The sequence below is a fragment of the Alosa pseudoharengus genome, unplaced genomic scaffold (assembly GCF_046254945.1).
Source record: "Alosa pseudoharengus isolate Yale_2024_CS ecotype anadromous, Long Island Sound unplaced genomic scaffold, YU_APseudo_1.1 YU_APseudo_1.1_scf_21, whole genome shotgun sequence".
Taxonomy (NCBI): domain Eukaryota; kingdom Metazoa; phylum Chordata; class Actinopteri; order Clupeiformes; family Clupeidae; genus Alosa; species Alosa pseudoharengus.
Window position 1 is genome coordinate 33,901,114 of NW_027468674.1, and position 12,543 is coordinate 33,913,656.

The 12,543-nt window shown below is 42.8% G+C and overlaps 1 protein-coding gene across 1 annotated transcript in view; it reads left to right on the forward strand.

Annotated features, from left to right (window-relative positions):
- LOC143138621 (alpha-actinin-2-like) overlaps positions 1-12,543 on the forward strand; it is a 32,279-nt gene that overhangs the window by 3,866 nt on the left and 15,870 nt on the right. The window contains exons 6-12 of the mRNA XM_076299054.1: positions 1,167-1,245; positions 2,152-2,233; positions 4,503-4,588; positions 4,960-5,052; positions 5,127-5,357; positions 5,979-6,126; positions 6,229-6,379. Coding sequence (XP_076155169.1) covers positions 1,167-1,245; positions 2,152-2,233; positions 4,503-4,588; positions 4,960-5,052; positions 5,127-5,357; positions 5,979-6,126; positions 6,229-6,379 — 870 coding nt within the window. The remainder of the gene's footprint in view (positions 1-1,166; positions 1,246-2,151; positions 2,234-4,502; positions 4,589-4,959; positions 5,053-5,126; positions 5,358-5,978; positions 6,127-6,228; positions 6,380-12,543) is intronic.

A 12,543-nucleotide genomic window follows, 5' to 3' on the forward strand; every position in this document is an offset into this window, starting at 1 on the left:
GGATTTTGTCATGGTTTCAGTGTTGGAGACTCTGAAAGACTCCAACAATGTTAAAGCTAAACTGACTAGTCTAGTTCAGTCACTGTTAAATTAATTACGAACACAGTTTTTAATGCTTACTCATTATTATCAGACTTATCAACTAAACATCCCAAATAAAACAATAATGGCATACCGTAATACCATTTAGTTTCCCAAAACTATAAACACAGGTTTTCTGTTTCAGTGCAAAACCCTACACACACATGTATTCATATTGCTGCACCATGTGCTTATCCAGGAAGCATTGACATTCAATATCCAAAGAAAACCAGCTGCATATTGTGGTTACACTTTACTTGACAGTGTCGACATAAGAGTGACATGACACTGTCATGAACGTGTCATAAACAAGTCATAAATGTTTATGACATAATTAAGTGACCTTAGTTTTTTGTCATAACAAGTTAGGGTTAGGTTTAGAGTTATAGTTAGGGTTAGGGTTAGAGGTTAGGATTGGGGTTAGGGTTAGGTTTCATATGTCATGACAGTGTCATGTCACTCTTATGTCGATACTGTCAAGTAAAGTGTTACCCATATTTTTACATTAATTTACCTTTCCACTGAATTTTAGTTCATTTTATTATAGTACAGTGACAAAAAATATACGTTACTTGCATCTTTTATTTTGTGTTCAATATGTAAAGAGGTTGTTGTTGGGAAAAAGGATAAGCATGGCAGTAATTTACTGTATGTGACTAGCAGTGTGTAGTGTATATGTCTTTGAGGGCTTTTGTGTGGTGTTGATAATGATGTTTGTTTTCTCAGCAGTTTTGGGAGTAGAGTCTACAGTTAGGGAATTGTTTTTAAATGTGACTTCATAATATGGTAGAAGGATAATATTTGTTTCCCATAGGATATTTTTTTCTTAGATTGAGAGGCCTGCTGCATCAAACAGACATTAAGACAAACCATAATACTTACTTCTTTTATACACACACATTTGCAAACATTGTTCTGGTTAAGAAATATGACATACTATTTTTAGCAATGGAAACAAAGATTTCCCTGATGTGCACAAAATGTATTATTTTTGTCTCATTCTTTCATGTTGTGTATTCAGCAAAATTCTTTGTACTACATTTGATCCTTAAATTGACACCCATTTTTCCTTTGTGACTACAAAGTTGGAAAGATGGCCTGGCATTCTGTGCTCTGATACATAGACATCGCCCTGATCTCATTGACTACGCAAAGTTGAACAAGGTCATTGGTCAGCCTCATGCTCACTATGCATGGGAGAGGACTAATGTTGCTGCTACTGAGTGCTATAAGTTTTGGCCTAAAACTATTTGAACTATCTGTCTAAAAGACATGCAAAACCTTGCAAACACCAATAGCATACTGTAGTTAACACCAATTTAAGCTTCAGGTCATATCTATTATCTACTTATCTACTAATATCTACTTTTTATGACACGCAGCGCATCATACAATGTGTTAATGAATTCTGTCTCACTTAAACTAACTAGTGCTAATTGAATTGCTGGGCAAAACCATTTGGTTGATTTAATAACAAGCGACACTATGTTGCACAAAAACATGAGTACCGTATTTTCCGGACTATGAGTCGCACCTGAGTATAAGTCGCACCAGTGAAAATATGTCTCATGAAGAGGAAAAAAACATATATATAAATATATATATATGTTGCACCTGAGTCGCAGGACCAGCCAAACTATGAAAAAAAAGTGCGACTTATAGTCCGGAAAATACGGTAGGTTAGTGCACAGATGAAGAAGTTGTCAGTGCATGAATTATTTTAAAGTTGCACGATTTCCATGAAACTTCTAGAAAGTATCGATGACAAATTCTCATTTAAAGCCAATATCTGTCATGTCCGTAGATGTTAAAAAAGCTCATTATTATAGCTAATTACTCAACTGATCTCTGTTTCATTGCGTCCTACGACGTGTCAAAAAATTAATTAGCAAATATTGGCATCAGCCTCTGTTCTCACTGCATATGCCTGCTTTTTTGTGCGTCTGTAAACAATTTAGACATGTACTGCATATGAATATTGTATTGTTTCTTTGTTTCAATTTGACTTGTTCCTTGATCTAACTCATTTCTATCTCAGAAACTCATGGTGGATTTTTTTGCCCCCTGTAGAATGATCCAGTGGGTAACCTCAATTTGGCCCTTGAGGTTGCTGAAAAGCATCTAGATATCCCCAAAATGCTGGATGCAGAAGGTATCAAAATATTACCTCTTTGTTTTCTAACTGTCATGTAAGAGAAATCTGATGACTAAACATAAGGTCTAACAAACATAAACTCAACATCCACAAGTGGCTGTGGACTTGTTAGTTACCCAGAGGAAAGAAAAATCAGATCTCTTTTTTGTGTAGCCTATTTGTCCTAGTCATTGTTGAGCTCAAGGAATGATGAACATAAGGTGTTGACCATTGTCTTGCATTTCTCATTAGAAACTCCTAAGAAATAGCTTTTCTCTTGTCTCAACTCAAGTCCAATTTAAGTTCAACTTAAGGAGCCCTATTTTATTAACCTCGACTCTCTGCCTAGCTCCACTCATCCATCTGGGATCGATCCATTGGAGTGGTGCTTCAGAAGGCTGGGCCTTATTAAAATATGCGCAACGTCACATATATGAAACTCCTGCCCTGCGTCCTGATTGGCTCTACCATACAATCTTGTGCTGAAATCACTCTCAACGGAACCGATCCCAGATGGATGTGAGTGGAGCTAGGCGGAGCTAGGCGGAACGAAATTCATCTGGCGAGAGTCAGGTTACTATTTTATAGCCTGGTTAAATCCAGACTCATTCACTTTGTGAATAGTATGGACACTCATGATTGGAAAATGTTTCCAACACTTGCATGGTGACCGAATTGCAAAGTGAACATACTTCTGCAGAGCGAACAGAACTTGCGTACGCCATTTATGCATCTGCAGGATTTCAGCAAAAGCTTGCATTGCTGAAACAGGTGTGCATGTTGCAAGTAGCCTACAGTAGCATAGATACCCATTTTGCACCCACCTTTTACTTGAGCTTGTAGGCTACATTAATTGTAATTTGCTTTCACAGTAGGGTATACTGCCCAACAATGGGTTGCAGTTGAAAATGTATCAAGAATGAACACTGAAACAGCAACATTTACCCCAATAACATTTCATTGAGTGAATAAATATCATTTTTTTGGACATTTAAGCACATTGGGTAATAAACACAGCACAGCTTTCTGTCTTTTCATGGCTAGGGACACAGTAGTGGGTAATGATGCACCGGCGTAAAACAGGATCTTGAAATACTCTCCCTGCACTGATCTTAGACTGATGCATTTTTGCTCCCTATTTCTCCTAAAGGGGTTTAGAAGAGACAGGTCAGAATTAAGTAATCTTAAAAGATTTCATTTATTTCTGTGAGACAAAGACAAGACTGTAAAATTGGTGATGTTATGGAAATGTTGAGTCTGTTGCATGGTTGCAAGATGGTTTGATTGTCTGGTGTTAGGCCCTGGTTTCCACATACCTGGGTATTTTAAAAACAAAATTCCCAATCCATGTTTTTTTTCCCTAAATCTGTCCACAAAAAATATCTCTGAACACGAACTTTGAGAGAGTTAAAACCGCTGTATACGTGTGGACGAGAGGCCCAACCCCATAGAAAAATGTCTGTTTTAAACAACCGTGTACATGTAGCCTATATGAGGTATTAGAATGCTGCTGGTTTCAAGTAGCCTAGTTACAACTCATATTTTTTGTCTGAACTGGCCGATAGACTTAAACATTATGCAAAGAAATTCAATAATTGAATTTGACTTCCCAAAGATTATTGGCCTGGCCATGCCCACCTAGATCTTCTTTCAGGGAGATACTAGTCTGGAACACCAAAGTTCATTAATGTTTCCATCGGTTGGCAGATTACCTGTCCAATCAGCGATGAGAAGGGATGAAACTATAGTTTCGCAATCGAAAGTGGCTGTGATAAATAGTAGTAGCAACGCCTGCAAACTTCAAAAATTGTAGTTGGAAGAATGTGTACATTTATTTACAGCAAAGGTAGGCCAACGTACATCGTTTCCTGACTGCCCATGCTGTTTATTGTCAGTTTGTAAAGTTTAGGCGAAGTAGGAAGTAATGTTATGAATCCCTGATCAATGTGATTGGTTAGGCTGGACCATTGATTTCAAAATCTATGCCCATCGCAATGCAAGTGGTGGAAAGGTTTCTCAATCATGAGTGACCAGACTATTCACTTCGTGAATGAGTTTGGTTTACCAGGCTAAACGTTTATGCCAAGATGGCAAGAGCCTTAGAGCCTTCAGGGCAATGAAATTCCCTTTTACATTTTCCTTTTTTGTAATCTCCACCTTCCTAAGTATTTTTGTAAAACCCTCTTACTGTTCTGTTCAGTCATCTCAGTTCTCTCATTCACAGAACCTGTCACTTCTGTATTGTTTCTTCATTCCTCTTATTCACCCTGTCTATCCTTTTAACTAGACATTGTCAACACGCCCAAGCCAGATGAGAGAGCTATCATGACCTATGTCTCATGCTTCTATCATGCATTTGCTGGAGCAGAACAGGTATAACGTCAGATATAACGTCAACATAATCTTCTATTTGTTTTTCTGAGATCAGACCTCCTTTCATCATACACTGGGCAGACATTGATGTCCATATCTTAATTTCTAGAGCCCAGGACAGACCTGTACAGTCTTTGTTAAAACTGTTTCTTTTGTGATCCATGTAACTTAGGACAAGTTAGCTTTGACTTGAAACCTATTAATGTAATGGAAGCACAGCCAGTAGATAGATAGATAGATAGATAGATAGATAGATAGATAGATAGATAGATAGTATAGGTTTGCCATAGTTTAATTAATTCCATGGATTTGTGTTGCACTGGTCTTAGAATGTCAACTGAAATAAGACAGTGGTGATGTTTTGTGTTCAGGCAGAGACTGCAGCTAACAGGATCTGCAAGGTGTTGGGAGTAAATCAGGAGAATGAGAAGCTGATGGAGGAGTACGAGAGGCTGGCCAGTGAGGTATTACTTGAAATAACACTGATCTAGGTAGTTATTTGGAGTCTTCATAGAGCTTGACCAGTGTCTTTGTGTAGCTGCTGGAGTGGATCCGTCGTACTACACCCTGGCTTGAAAATCGTGCCCCAGAAAAGACTATGATGGCCATGAGGCGAAAGCTGGAGGACTTCCGTGACTATCGGCGAATGCACAAGCCACCCAAAGTCCAAGAGAAGTGCCAGCTGGAGATTAATTTCAACACACTCCAGACCAAACTTCGCATCAGCAACCGACCAGCTTTTATGCCATCTGAGGGGAAGATGGTATCGGTGAGTTGTACTTTTATATTATCATTTGGATTTAACAGCTCTGTTTCCAATCTATCGTGTGGTATGAAGCTCCTGTAGCAATTTTCAATCTCAAAGTATTTAAACGTTAGATATTGATCATTACCTGTAGATGAAAAAACTATACTGAGATCATTGGAATCTAATGAATTTGGGCCATTTTTTCTCAGCAGCTATAATACCATTTTACGTTTTATATACATTGTCAGTAAATCCAAGGGAGGGGCAGGTGGATCTGGTGGACAGAGGCAAGGAGACAAGAGCTCAGTATGTAACAAAGAATTAGAGTAATACACCTTGAATAATAGAATAATAAACTAGAATATAATAAACCTCTAGTAAAGAGGATGTATTGGAAATAAGTCTAGTAACTGCAACCAATGATGAGGACTAATGGTAGAGACTCATTTTCAAAGATTTCAAACATAATTGGCCAACCTTCTTTATGGATGATAAATAACAACTAGAATGGTGTGATATTTAAAAGAGCCTGGAAGCAATGTTGTGACCCCCGGATTACTTCTTCTGTTGAACGAAAACGCCTGCAACAACAGACAGTTCATCAACAGCTGACTGTCAACTGTCATTTTCTCTGGTCGGTAGGATATCACCACAGCATGGCAAGGCCTTGACCAGGCAGAGAAGGGCTATGAGGAGTGGTTGCTTAGTGAGATTCGTCGACTTGAGCGACTAGACCATCTGGCAGAAAAATTCCGGCAGAAAGGCGCCACCCATGAAGCATGGTCTGAAGGTAATAGGCAGCACATAGCTATAATACTACTACTACATAACAATAAAAATGATGAAAATAAAAGTAATAATGAGGATAATAAGGTATTTCATAATGACACAGGTAAAGATTGCTTGCTGATGCAGAGGGACTATGAGGCCGCATCTCTGACCGAGTTGCGAGCCCTTTTGAGGAAACATGAGGCTTTTGAGAGTGACCTGGCTGCTCATCAAGACCGTGTGGAACAGATTGCTGCCATTGCCCAGGAGCTCAAGTAAGGACCACACCAGTCTTTATTACCTCTCCCATTCCCAATCACATAGCTGCAACCGTGGTAGGATAGAAGCTGAAGAGGCAGAACACTTTTTTACCAGCTGCTAGATGGTGCTTTGGTAGCACTTTCACCATTTTGGACTGAACGAACCAACATAAAGCATCAGTCAGATAGGTTCCCTACAAACAGGTAACGTTCAGGGAATGTTCTCTAAAGGTTTGCTGAAGGTTACCCATTTAGAGATTGTTTCTAGAATATTCTCTAAAGGTTCCATTTTGTTTTCTTGATTAGGCTACTTGCCGGCAAGTTTCTCTTTTCCATTTCTCAAGTCATATTGCACAGAAATATTGTCAAAGAACGAAAAAATAAAGGTATTAACCGGTTACCATTATTTTAAACAATTCTGTTCCGGAACATAAAAAATTTAAAGTTTCTGGTTTTGTAGCAAAACATCAAAAGTTTCTGGTTTTCGTTTTCGTTCTTGAACCCGTTCAAAGCCTTGGTTAAAACACACTAGTTTTATAGGCTACTCAGTCAAGACGTTTTGAACAATAAAATAACTGGATATAAAAACTATATTATTATTAGGCCTGTAGTTTAAAATAGAAGTAAACACACCTTAATGGTGAAATGTGGTAGGCTAGTATAGGATAAAAACCCAGTTTAATTCAAGATGTTAAGGCTGTCTAATGTGTCTGCAGTTGTTCACCTTAGTAGCGTGCACAGTGAGTATTCAAAGTCTCGAGGATAACTGCTAAACGAATGTGGAATAAATATGCCAAAATATGCCCAAGATTCATCTTATGCAACCACTTAGTTTCCATGCGTTCCAGAAATGAAACAGTCACCCACCTCCCCCCAACATTCTAAGTCATTTTTATGCATCATAATGTTGTGTAGCATAGTCATATTTTACACCATTTGAAAGCTTGGACTCTTGGGAATCAACATCACTAATAAAATATGTTGCTTTACATGATCAAATTTATGTTACTGTTTCTCCATTCAAAATGGCCGACTGCAGGTGGGCCTCTTGCACATCTGGCAAGGCACAACCAATTCTGAATGATGTATACAGGTTTTGTGTCAGGGTGGCCAGAGGAATCAAATGCAGATTACTGAATATCTTGCAGTCTTGGTTTATTGGTGTGAAAATAGCCAATACTCGACAAACTTGGTCATCAAACAAAAACAGGCTCTTGAAAACAAAAGACCTCTCAGGCGGGGTTGTTTCAAAACTAAACAGAGCACAAAAAACTGAAGTCAGCCGAGCTTACGTGCCGGGTACAGGTAGTCTTAAGCAGGTCTCACAAACACAGACACGACGATCAGGGGACGGACAGATTGAGGCACAAAAAGTCGGTTAGGAGGACAGGCAGAAGGAGTGGACTCACCAGACTGGGCAGTGCGGACGGTGGACTCTATGTCCCATGTGACGGCCCCCACAACACACTGAAGAGGCAGGATGGTACTGGGAGCGGGCACAGAACCAGAATCTGGGAACTGGCGGGAGAGTGCGTCAGGTTTGCCATTCCTAGAGCCTGGACGGAAAGACAGAGAGAAGTTGAACCTGGAGAAGAACAGAGACCAACGGGCTTGACGAGGATTTAAGCGTTTGGCTGAACGCAAGTATTCCAGGTTTTTGTGGTCTGTCCACACTAAAAATGGCTTCTCAGTGCCTTCCAACAGATGGCGCCACTCCTCGAGTGCGAGCTTGACGGCCAGCAGCTCTCTGTCTCCTACGTCATAGTTGCGCTCGGTTGGGGTGAGTCGATGGGAGTAAAACGCGCAGGGATGGATCTTCTGATCGGTGGCGGAGCGCTGGGACAGAACCGCCCCCACCCCTACATTTGAGGCATCTACCTCAACAATGAATTGGCGAGTCGGGTCTGGACGGCACAAAATAGGGGCAGTAGTAAAAAGCTTTTTAAGCTGCACAAAAGCCTCTTCGGTGGCAGGGGTCCAGGAAAAAGGTACCTTGGAAGAAGTCAAGGACGTGAGGGGCGCGGCCACTGTGCCATAATTTCTTATAAAACGTCTATAAAAGTTAGCAAATCCCAGAAACGCCTGGAGCTCCCGTCTAGTGGTTGGCTGAGGCCAGTTAGTAACAGCCTTGACCTTGGGACTATCCATCTTAATTCCCCCAGATGTTATTACGAAGCCCAGGAAGGAAATTGTCTCTTTGTGGAATTCACATTTCTCTGCTTTGACGAAGAGTTGATTCTCGAGCAAGCGTTGTAGGACACAGCGGACATGTTGAACATGCTGGGAGACAGATTGGGAAAAAAATCAAAATGTCATCCAGATAAACAAACACAAATTTTCCCAACAGGTCCCGGAGGACATCATTTATAAGACACTGGAAAACTGCTGGGCAGTTAGTTAGACCGAAAGGCATGACCAGGTATTCATAGTGGCCAGATGGCGTGTTGAATGCAGTTTTCCACTCATCCCCTTCCCTTATTCGGACCAAATGGTAGGCACTACGGAGGTCGAGTTTTGAAAAAATCTTGGCCCCCTGTAGTTGCTCAAAAGCCGACGACATCAAGGGGAGCGGGTAGCGGTTCTTGACGGTGATGTCATTCAGACCCCTGTAATCTATGCAGGGGCGCAAGGAGCCGTCTTTCTTCCCCACAAAGAAAAAACCCGCCCCGGCAGGAGAGGAGGAAGGTCGAATGGTTCCTGCGGCTAGAGAGTCCCCAATATATTCATTCATGGTCTTAGTTTCAGGAATGGATAATTGGTAGAGACGACCTAGGGGGTGACGTACCTGGCAGAAGATCAATGGCCATATCATACGGGCAGTGAGGTGGCAATGAGGTAGCTCGGGCCTTGCTAAAAACAGCCTTGAGATCCAGATACTCCGGGGGTACCCCAGACAGGTCGTCCACGAGAGGAGCTGCACTAGAAGGACCTGAAGACAGAGGAATGAGGGCATTACGCAGACAATTAGACATACAGGAAGAGCTCCAACCCATTATGTTGCCCCTAGCCCAATCTATGTGTGGGTTATGTCTGACCAGCCATGGATGGCCCAGGACCACAGGTGCATGTGGCGACTCTAGCAGGTGAAAGGACAACACCTCCTGGTGGTTTCCAGAAATGAGCAGACCCAAGGGTGGGGAGACGTGGGACACCAGGGCCAATTTCGCCCCCGTCAAGGCCTTTGCCTCAAGAGGCTGTTGGAGCTTGATGGGCGAGAGGCAGAGTTCAGCAGCCAGACGAGCATCCAGGAAATTCCCATCAGCGCCAGAATCAATGAGGACGGACACAGGGTGGCGACGACTCCCGGCAGTGAGGGTGGCTGAGATGAGGAACCGGGTAGTAGAGGGAGGTAGAAGAGGAGTAGCGCTCACCAGTAACTCCCCCTTCACAGGTGAGCGTTGCCTTTTACCGGGCAATGGGCAACAAAATGACCGGGTTGGCCACAATACAGGCAAGAATGGGAGTCCATCCTCCTCTTCCTCTCAGCCGGAGACAAACGGGCTCGATCCACTTGCATGGGTTCGGGGGATTCACTGGAGGCAGCAGGAGGTGGTGAGACACTATGGGTTGATGCAGCAGGTGACCTCCATCCTCGGTTATAATCTCGCTCGCTATAACGCTGCTTATGCCGCTTTTCAATGCGAATCGCTAGGTCCACCAGACCATCAAAGTCCTGAGGCAACTCACGGGTAAGCAGTTCATCCTTGATGGAGTCAGAGAGACCATTGAGGAAGACATCAAACTGGGCATCGATATTCCAGCCACTGGTGGTCGCTAGAGTGCGAAAATCGATGGCAAAATCTGACACGGACCTCTTCCCCTGTCTGGACTGGAGTATCTCCCTGGCGGCCTCCCGACCCTGGAGAGATCTGTCGAAGACCTTGATCATCTCCGTGGTGAAGTCATCAAAGGAGCGGCAGGCTGGAGCATCTGCGTCCCATATGGCCGTTCCCCACTCACGGGCCCGGCCCGTCAGGCGAGTAATGACATAGGCAATCTGGGACCGGTCGGTTGGGAAGGTTGCTGGTTGAAGCTGGAACACCAGGGAGCACTGGGATAGAAAAGACCTGCAGGTTCCAGGATCCCCACTGTAGGGTTCAGGGGGAGGCAGACGAGGCTCAGGGTTAGGATTCTGCTGCGTGGGAAAAGAGGCTGAGCCAGTCACTCGGGACTGAGGCGGCGGCTTGGACACCGTGAGCTGGAGGTGTTGCAGCTGGGCAGCCAGATCGGTGAGGTTGGATGCAACGGAATCCAAGGACCTCTGCACAGAATCGAACTGGTTCTCATGTTTCCCAATCATCACTCCCTGTCTCTCCAGAACAGACTGTGTGAAATCTGCTGATTCCATCCTGGTCTGATCGTACTGTCAGGGTGGCCAGAGGAATCAAATGCAGATTACTGAATATCTTGCAGTCTTGGTTTATTGGTGTGAAAATAGCCAATACTCGACAAACTTGGTCATCAAACAAAAACAGGCTCTTGAAAACAAAAGACCTCAGGCGGGGTAGTTTCAAAACTAAACAGAGCACAAAAAACTGAAGTCAGCCGAGCTTACGTGCCGGGTACAGGTAGTCTTAAGCAGGTCTCACAAACACAGACACGACGATCAGACAAAGAACAATGAACAACACAGGGTTTAAATACTCAACAAACGAATGGAGATAAAATGCAGGTGGGAAGGTAATTGGGAGATAATAGGCAAGACAGGAAACAGACCAAATAAGGACAAGGGTGTGGCAACAGGAAAAAACTGAAATGTGAAACAAAAAACATAGATCAACACCAGAGGGAGCCAAAAACAACCAGTCCTATAGGCTCCCTGACATTTTGAGCAACATATACTGCCATCCAGGCAATGTCTTTTCCAGGGAAGACTGTTCCTGTGGCCGCTTATGATCCGATCAGCAACATACCCAACTGACATGCAAGCCCTTGATGCGGGCACCAACAACTACCACTCAGACTCGGACATCTCAGAGTCAATTCAAGTTACAACATGAGCCCAAGTAGTCTGTGAGAATCATAGCAATTGTCTTGCCTTTTCAGCAGCCTCTGATAACTGTTTTACAGCTCCTTTCAGTGAGCGTCCTTGAAAACCAAAATCTAGCAGAAGTGTTGCTCTCTTGCCTCTGCTACCAGTTCTGCATACTTTGACTTCCTTTTTTTCAAAGGCTTCCTCCATTACATCTTCAAATGGAATAATTAGCTCGGTAAAGTAGATTATGTGCTCACTCTTCAAATACAAAACCATTGTTTTTAACCTCATCATAATTGTGGTGGCAGATATATGGAGTCAAAATAGGGTCTTTAATATTGAGAGCTTGTGAAAAGATGTGTAATAAAGTTTTGCAGCTGTGCAAAAGGAGTTCTGCATGTGCAAAGAAATTTCGTACCTGTAGAAATATTTTGTACATGTGTGAAAAAAATATGTACACACACATACAAAGTATTTGTGCAGGTACATATTTTTTCCACACGTGTACAACATATTTTTACCCGCATTTCCCCCCCACATATGTACAAAACATTTCTACAGGTACGAAATGTCTTTGCACATACAGAACTTCTTTTGCACAACTGCAAAACTTTATACACATGTGAACATCTTTACACAAGCTCTCAATATTAAAGACCCTATTTTGACTCCATACAGATAATGTACTTTTTATTTATTATTTTTGATTTCTCCTCCATCTATCTACCCATGTCCTTGATTGCCTAGCCTTTCTGCCCCCCCACCCCCCACCCCCCACCCCCAACACACACACACAAAACACACACACTTACATCATCACTGTCATCACCTCACATACAGCACACTGCTTGCTACAGTAAGCCTCCTCTACATACTTGCTGCACACTGCCCCCCCTCCCTACATACACAGCACATTGTCTTCAGGATCTTCTCCAACAATCTTGGGTTAGCCCCTTGAGCCGTGGATCTGCCCAAGGTTTCTTCCTTGGTAAGGGAGTTTTTCCTTGCCCCTGTTGCTCTTGGGTGCTCCTTGTTAGTGCCCCCCCCCAATCCCAATCCTCCCCCACCTTTCTTATGCAGCCCTTGTCACTTAATCTACTAAACCCCTCTTCTACTGCACTTTTTACCCCCCCCCCCCCCCCATTAATGCACAAATAGGCTGACACCAGACATAATTTCACTGCATTTCTTACTTCCAGTAACT